Below are 8,994 nucleotides of genomic sequence, written 5' to 3'. Positions count from 1 at the left end.
CAACACTGAAAAGTCTTCGGGATGAAAAGGATTTCTGTTTGACAAGCTGCATTTTTGTCTTATTAACTACAGAAGAGAGAAAAAAAACAGAGTGCTAGTGAAAGTGATTCAGGATTCTTTTGTTGCCACACTGTGGTGTTGATGGTATTTGGGAAAGACAATGCATTCATGATTGTAATGATAGGTTCAGGATTTGCTTCAGGGTCAAATCACCTTCTCATTGATTATTTTCTTATAACAGCAAACCCTGTTGCGTTTTATTTCCTATGTATTGTTGTTCACAGGAGGATAAATCTCATCATCTTAAAGTCTTAAATCTTAAAGTCATATTTTTTTTCACATTTGGCAAGCACAAACTGATATCCAAGAGCCTTAAAGCCAATTCATAAGCTTAAAGCCTGGGGAAGCTATTCAAGGTGAGATATTTTGTCAGATCAAGCGTAACCATGCATTTGTACAAGTTTCTGTGAACCTGAAATCCGTTATCTTATCTCCCTGGCAGTGAACACCAAAGGCACCATTAGTGTAGCCATGGCCTGAGCTAAAGCCATTTGAGTTTGGCTGTTTTTCTGAAGATTAAAGATCATTGTAGTCATGCTTTACAACGCAGACTGCAGCACTCAGTCACAGCAGATGGCACTGCTTACTGAACCTTGTCTCTCAGTGGGCGACTCATTGCTTATCATGAAGAGAAGCTAACCAAAAAAAGCATGCCCCTATGAAATCTACGCATGAAGCCATTACCTAATAAGAGAGCTCTGTTAAGTACATTTAAGCAAATGTTTACTCTGTGAGCACGCACAAGACTATAATGCAGAAACTCATCACAATTACATTTTATGTTAAAAATTTAAGTTCAACACATTTCTTGACTCACTGCCTTGAAAGGTCTGTCCATCTGCCACAAAACTAAGTTTGGCTTCTTTGTAGTGTTACTGGATATAAAATCAGAATCATGTTTATTTTATGTGAGTGGCAATTAGAAGATTAAAGTAAAAGCACTGGGTAAGAGTGCAGGTTTTAATGATGCAAATGGTACTGGTAATGCTGCAAAGAGCCAAGTTTTCTTTGTTATGTTTGACCTCAAGTCTCTCTCTTTCTGAAATATTACAGTCTAGGAGCTGAAAAAATTCACATCAAGAAATATTTTCCCCAACTTTTCCAAACTCTGCTTTTCTTTTCATCTCTAGTAGAGCTTTTTATAATGCAAAATTAAGGATCACCACATTACATCGTTACCTTACAGATATATGTTTAATGTATAATTCTTCACATCTCAGACTGAAAGACTGGGCCTCGAGGGGTATATGGTATATGCTAGAACAGAGATTTTTTCAGTTTTAAAAAGGTTATCCCAACGTAGACTTCTTCAGGTAGAAATAAGTCTGTAAGATCTCGGTGTAAAATCTAAACTACATGGTAATACGCAGTATTTAACCTGGGATGTAAAACAATTATGAGCCAAAAGATTTTACTTGAACACTGCGTGTCAAGGATGTTATGAGCAGTTGATATATGTGACATACAATATGTTATATGTTACCATGAGCTGCCACAATGGTTTATGTCTCCTTGTATTATTACCACCGTCCTTATACTTTAACTGTCATAATATTTTATGTCATCAAATCACACGCTAATTTTTGCTATGTGTGCACAAGTTAGCATGTAATGATTTACTACATGATTTTGATCCTAAAACTGTCTCCATCAATATTTATGCAGTGAACATTATGCACATTCAGAGATGTGTTATTGAGGTACTGAAGCTCCCCATGACTTGAATAAAACAGAGGATTTCTGTCAATGTATTACAGTGTAGCACATAAATAATAGAAAATTTAAAAATGAAATATATAAGAGACTAATATGTTGATTATTATGAGTGGGAAGATGGCGAGCATTAAAAAAAACTAATATAATAAGTCTTTTATGTAATATATAACAATATAATGCTGCATGAATGCATGAATAGTCATAATTATAATAATCACATTCTTTAGTGTTATATTCAACTTTATGGACATATACATCAGCCATAACAATAAAATCACTGAGAGTTGGCCTGAATAACAAGTTTCATTAAAATGGCACATGTTAACGGGTGGGATATATTAGGCAGCAAGTGAACTGTCAGTTCTCAAAGTTGAAGTTTTAAAGGCAGGAAAAATGGGCAAGTGTAAGAATTTGAACCACTTTCACATGGGCCAAATTGTGATGACTAGACTACTTGGTCAGAGGATCTCCAAAATAACAGGTCTTCTGTGGTGTTCCTGGTATGCAGTGTTCAGGAGCTACCAAAAGTAGTCCAAAGAAGGACAACTGGTGAACTGGTGATGGCCATGGATGCCCAGGGCTCATTGATGCAAGTGGGAAGTGAACGCTAACAGATTTGAAGATCAAAAGATCTGCTATAGTACAAATTGCTGAAAAGGTTAATATCAACTATGATAGAAAAGTTTCACAGAGTGCACTGCAGCAGGATAATACTCCCTGCCACACTGCAAAAATCATTCAGGAATGGTTTGAGGAACATGATAAAGATGTTGAATTGGTTTCCAAATTCCCTAGATCTCTATTCGATCTAGCATCTGTGGGACTTGCTGGACAAACAAGTCTGATCCATGGAGGTCTGACCTGACAGCTTATAGGACTTAAAGGATCTGCTGGCAATCCTTTGGTGCCAGATACCACAGCACACCTTCTTGTGGAGGTCTTGTGCAGTCCATGTCTCAAAGGGACTCTTTCATCCTCATTATTCTTATTATTATATTTTTAAAAATCATGCTTTGGTAGTTGTATTAATACTTAATAAAGCCACAAGATGTTTATCATCAAGGTCATGAAACTATGATGTGTGTCAGATATAATCTATTTTATAACACGTTTTTTCTATTTTGATTTATCAAACTGATAAAATGATAGCAATGTTTTGGTTAATTCGGAGCATTCTCTGGTAAAGAACATTTGGCCACAGTATGAAAAAAAAACTGTTTATACACTACCAGTCAAAAGTTTGGACACCTTTTAATTCAATGTTTTTTGTTTAGGGATTTATTTTCTACATTCTAGAACAATAGTGGAGATTTCAAAACTATGAAATTACACACATGGACTTAAGTAATCCATATGTAATGACAACAAAAAACAGTCAGTTGTTATTTTAAGACACGAAGGTCAGGTGTTCTGGAATAGTTCTTGCAAGAACAGTATTGTCAAGTGCATTTGCAAAACCCATTAAGCACCATGATGAAACTGGCTCACATGAAGACCATCCCAGTAAAGCAAGACCAAAACTGACCTCTGCTGCAGAGGGGAAGTTCATTTAGAGTTGCCAGCCTCAGAAATCACCAATTAACAGCACCTCAGATTAGAGCCGTTATGAAGGCTTTACAGAGCATCAGTAGCAGACATATCTCAATATCAACTGTTCAGAGGAGATTATTGTGTATTTTGGCCGCCTTGTTTTACAATGTAGAAAGAAATAAACATCAGGAAAGACCATGGAATTAGAAGATGTGTCCAAACTTTTGACTGGTAGTGTATATTCACTCAAATGTCCTTGAGATATGCAATGCATATATAAGATTAAAATGGGAAATAAAAACCACTCCTAGACTTTAATGAATTATTTAATATTGGCCTCAAATTGCATTCCATAATTTACCCAAATGCATTTAAAGCCCAAAATATACATTTCAACATTTCAGCATTATTGCAATAAAACACAATAATCCAAGGTCAGAATCACATGAAACTGAAACATGCCCCTGTTTTCTTCAAACTCCACCTGACACCTTCTAATCCTGTACAACTGTCTGGAGTAAAGCTGAAGTCTGTAGTTACATCTGAGGTCTGAATACCGATGAGTGCAATTTCAGTAATTTATCCTCACTACACACACTTAACTCTGAATATAGCTCAGTGTGCATTATTGATGTGCATGTGTATGTGTGTAAATCACTGCTATTTCTACGTTCAGCGGCAGGTTCTTGATTGATAGTAGTCCTTTCTAATGACTTGGCTTTGGCCTTTTGCTCCAGGACACCAGGCAGCATACTAATATAAACTGGTGAAAATGAGCTGATGAAGCAATACTTACTGATGAGCTGCAGTACTGACTGAGGACAGTGGATCTTGAAACAAATTGACAGCTGAAGATCGAAAACGCTCTGAGGGGCTTGGAAGTACATAAAAAAAAGCCTCTTTGGGTGCTTTACAGAGAGGCCAAACAGAGTAGCACTGCAAATTTGCATTTAGCCCCTAACCTTCTGTTCACTGCTTCAATTGGAATATTATTTTAGATTGATGAGGGGTTTTCAGGCATATAAAATATGTATTTCTTTTAAATTAATAAAACTAGCCATGACCACAACTACAGACATGTGCAAGAGAAACTGTCAGAGTTTTTTATTTTTTATACTTCATAATTAAAAGAGGAGAAGGCTACAGGGCAAGAGTTCTTGCCAGTTCAAAGAATTACTCTGGGCCTGAACATGATATGAAATCAAAATCAAACGCTTTTCTGTTTTAAGGAAGTGAATTGATAAAATATTAAAATTCACAACACTGGTATGGATGCCAGTAAAATAAATCATTTTAAATAGACCAAAACATGGCAATGTTAAAATTCTGAACTTCTAGTGCATTCTAAAATGTTTATTGTAATGTTACATTTTATAAACCTGAACATTTTTCAGAGTTATTTCTTTAAAACCATTTCATATTTTGTAGATCATGGCTTTAATTTTCATTTAAACAATAAGCAATAGCTCAAAATCAAGAAAATCAGTCTGTACAGTACCATACTCATGTGATGCATTCATTGAGTTCAAAGTACATGCAGAAGCCGAACAGCTCTTTAAACACATGTGCTTTATTTAGCTTCAGTGTAATGATACCATCAACCACTTGGCTGTCAGCTCTGATTTGCAATCAGCAAATGGCAGACAGAATGCGGCACAATCAGCTCAAAGTTAGTCAGCTGCTCACCCCTGCTCCCCATTCACCTTCCCTTTACTCAGAATATGTTCTTTTGAAAGAAAAAAGGTTTATTGTTTGACTCACAGTTAGAATTTGACAAAAATTAAAACAGTATTAAAGGTTTGTTAAGTCAAGACTGCCTCTCAAAATAATCCTGACAGACTAAACAGATCAAGTCACCTACCTTGGTTTAATTAATGTACACTCCATCCTGAACACATACAGACTTCCTGTCATTGACATGCTTATGGAGAGGATCAGGGTCAACACCAGGACAGACTCTGTCAGCCAAGATGAATTGTCACTGGATTTTAATGATGAAGTAGGCCATTTAAAAAAATCACATTTGCCAAGTGTATCAGCTTTCTAGTGTGGTTACAATTCTGTAGTAAGAGCAATATTTTAATTAAGGACTGTTTAATCAGATTTTGATTGGTTGTCTGATTAAGCATGCTCCAACACTTAACCTTACTGCAGCATGAAAAGCACAAACATACATACATTGCATAAATTCAAGGTCACATTGCATTAGATCACTTCATCATGGACAGTCAGAAATGAAGAAAGAAACCAGTCACAATAGGTGTGTGTGTAATAGTAAAGCAGGCATAATTAATTGCTTTTGTGGTGGTGGTGTTGTCATGGTAACTGTATTCACGGTAAAATGGCTGAAATGGTGTATCTAAGGTGTATTTATACCTAGCATGGCAACTCATGAGTCGAGTTTTCGAACAGGTCAAGGCTACTTTGCTTTTATATCATGTAGTAGAATGATTTAATGCTCTGCAATCTGTATGTCGCTCTGTAGGTTTTATTGTCACGTTGTAGTAGCGACATGCTTGTTTACAACCCAAAAAATATGTTTTGTCTAGCTGAGAATACTTTGCATTATGTTATCACCCTCTTTCGGTATTTTAAACGCCTCCTCTTCAATTCTCTGCTGGCGCCAGCTCTGGAGAGGATACGAGGTCCTGTCTTAAGTAGACTTTGCAGACAGAATAAGCATGTTCATTCCATCAAGTCTCTGCTTTATTGGTGCCCAGCTACTGCATTGTTTGACGTGTGGATCTGAAGTCATCTGAATTAGGCATTGTATTTCTTCAGGAGGTCACTCTGCCAGTGCCTTTTGCGATCTGGGAAGAGCTTAGGGATTCTAATCTTGCGGAAATCCTCAATACATTTCTTAAGCTCCTCCTCCATTATCTTCTTCTCCTTGTCCTCTGGTTCTTGGGCTGGTGATCCACCACTCTTCGTGTTGCCAGTGGTACAGCGTGATGTCTTGAGTGCCAGAGTGGTGGGCCTTACAGGGCTGATGGCAGAAAGTGGAGGAGAGTTGGCAGAGCAGTCAGGTGGAGGAGTAGAGTGTTCTAAAACTGGAGTTGGAGGTGGGGGAAGTGGAAGGTCAAGGATGTCCTGGGGATCTAAAAGGGGAACAGGGTCTGGAGGAGGTAGATCTTGCAAGTCCAGGTCTGCACTGTTTCTGTCTATACATAAGTCTTGCCCTGGTCCTTCTTCCGGCTGGACAAAACCTGGGTCATGTATAAGTGCTGGGGATGATGATTTGCTGCCTGTGAAAAGACAAAGAGTGTAAAGAAATGTAGTAATAATGGGAGCAAACATAGCTGAACTAGTGCCGATATCAGTCAAAGCTAATGGACTGACAGCCACTGGCTCCACATCCCACACCAGGGGTTATTCAATGTAACTAGAGTTTTCTGTTCCTAAACATTCCCCTGACAGACCACCATAGGTCTAAGTAGACCTACTTGTATTGAGTTATTGTTAAAACCAAATTCAAATGACCAAGCAAACTGGTTAATTATGGTACCCAATAGCACAGTAATGGGATAGATTAGACAATTTCAGATTGGGATTTTATCCCCTGAAATAAAAAAAAAAAAAAAAACAAATAAAATGATAAATAAAACAAGGATCTCTGAGCTACACTTCAAGAACCCCTGAGGACCTCACTATGAGATCCATTGTCATAAAATATTCAATGCTTTGCTTTCCCTGGGCTTGACAGCGTGGCAAATGAAAAATAAAACATCAGTCCCTAAATATATTTCTACAATTTGGTAAGAAACAAAAACAAAGAATTAGAACAGAATGAGAAAAGACAAAATAGAGTGCATCAGACTCAGTGCATGGGACTTCACACAGAATATGTGATCACATTCTCCTCCAACGGGTTTACCCCTTAAAAACTGTTTCACTTGACCAACCAGAGAATGACCGATTGAGGTCAGATTGAGATAACTTGAAAAAGAGAGCATAGACATGAAAATTGATTCTAAAGCAAGGTGGTGTCAAGAATGTGGAAGAATGCCAGTTTGGGAAAAATGCTGGTCTAGTGTTTAGGCATGTTGATGCTTTGTCAGCTTAGTTTGCAGAGGTGAGAGCCCTGCATAGCCATCTTTCAGAGGAATATAGCACTGAATAGTAACCCCTGGCTTTGAGGAAGCAATTCTTTCTAGTCAGGTCTTCACACTCACCACACACACACCCACACACAAGCAAAAGCATACACACACACACTCACCTGGGGATTCATCTGTACTGTAACCAGCTCAGCCTGCAGCTCCAGTGCAGGAAAAGCTTGGTTTGTGTAACACCGAGATTGAATAGAATATTTCAGTACTGGTCTGTGTCCATGAATGTCTGAGTGTGTACTTTCATAACAAAATGTAATAAACTTTACTCTTCCGTGCCATAAGGATGGTATCCTCAAGGATACATCTTTAGTACCTTCAGTGTGTACCTGGTAATATGAGCGTAGCGTGCCTTTCAAACTGATTTTAAGGTAAACAATTTGACTTTAAGGGCTGCTCTTGTACATTTAGCTTTTATAGAGTAGACTACATGCACATATCCAGGGCAAAGAAACATATTAAAGGTATCTGAGTGTACCACTGCATTGACTGAAGGAAAGGCACAGTTTAATAAGCTTTTTTTCTGAAAGTGTATATCTATTTGTCATCATTTATTTACCAATGCAAAACTAATTTGGGTTTATTGCAAGGGAGGAGGTCAGCATCACAGTGTTAATGTGAAAGCTGAGTTTCACATTCCAAACTGACTGAATGGCGTTGTAAATATAGGCTCACATGTAGTGAATGTGAAGACAACTTGTGTATAATAGCTGTGTGTGGGTTTCACAGGCTTTAGTCATGGGCATGTGTGAGGGGCTTTTGAGTGCTGTAGGAATTATCTAGAGTAAGCTGGGGGATGGGCCACATTTCTCTGTCAGGGCGTGCAGAGTAAAGAGGAAAATACTCTTCCATTTTCCTGTCAGTCTGATAAAATATGAAAGCACTGTAGCATCCCTTCCTTTTTTCCTTCATGCAGCCCATGGCACGTCAATGCCACGTTATTTTTCTACAAAACCATCATTACTACATTAGCAGCACTATTGTGATAACCAGAACCAGCCTGTCATTAAGATATGTGTGATTGACCCTGCACACATTCATCAACCAAGCTTGAGTTATGCCTTTTAATAACCAGACTCATATAATGATTTAAAGGAAATGGGCAACCTACAACACTTTAAATATTTTATACTAAATGTTTGTGATGAGCTAATTTATTGGTTTATTGGTTAAATAGGAGGAGGAAAATATAAATATAACAAAGCCCATGTTTTGTCTGCTCTTTTCTACTATATTCAATGTCATCTTTCCATCCATTCTTTACACCTCATGTCCTGCTGGGGCACAGGGAACCTCAGGAGCCTCCAGTCACAAGGCAGGGTACACTCTTGAAAGGATGCCATTTTATCACAGGGCACAATCATGCATACACTTACACACAGTTTAGAGACACCAATCAGCCTACAAAACATATCTTTGGACTGGGGAGGAAACCAGAGTGCCTGGACATAGACCCCCAGGTAAGAACCTGCAAACTCCACACACATGGCAGAGGTGGGTGTCAAACCCCCAAACCCTGAAGGTGGGGGGTAAACACACTAACCACCATGCCCACAATTTTCAATATCATATAAATGAA

General features: G+C 38.0%; 1 protein-coding gene across 1 annotated transcript; it reads right to left on the bottom strand.

Annotated features, from left to right (window-relative positions):
• Window positions 1-4,963: 4,963 nt before the first annotated feature.
• Window positions 4,964-8,758, bottom strand: LOC131357990 (BTB/POZ domain-containing protein KCTD8-like). The gene is made up of 2 exons (XM_058397425.1): window positions 8,680-8,758; window positions 4,964-6,551 (listed from the first exon to the last, which is right to left on the bottom strand). Exons 1-2 carry the CDS (start codon window positions 8,756-8,758, stop codon window positions 6,067-6,069), a joined length of 564 nt encoding a protein of 187 aa, XP_058253408.1. The 3' UTR covers window positions 4,964-6,066.
• Between the last annotated feature and the right edge of the window lie 236 nt (window positions 8,759-8,994).

The sequence above is a fragment of the Hemibagrus wyckioides genome, linkage group LG08, assembly GCF_019097595.1.
Source record: "Hemibagrus wyckioides isolate EC202008001 linkage group LG08, SWU_Hwy_1.0, whole genome shotgun sequence".
Lineage (NCBI taxonomy): Eukaryota > Metazoa > Chordata > Actinopteri > Siluriformes > Bagridae > Hemibagrus > Hemibagrus wyckioides.
This window is presented reverse-complemented; position numbering and strand designations above follow the sequence as displayed.

What these genes read in the sequence shown, in the direction of transcription:
- LOC131357990 (XM_058397425.1), bottom strand. Translation starts at nt 8,758, where the DNA reads ATGGCATCCTTTCAAGAGTGTACCCTGCCTTGTGACTGGAGGCTCCTG. An exon ending in GCCCCAGCAGGACATGAGGT is followed by an intron (nt 6,552 to 8,679) that starts GTAAAGAATGGA and finishes GTCTTTTCACAG; the next exon opens with GCAGCAAATCATCATCCCCA.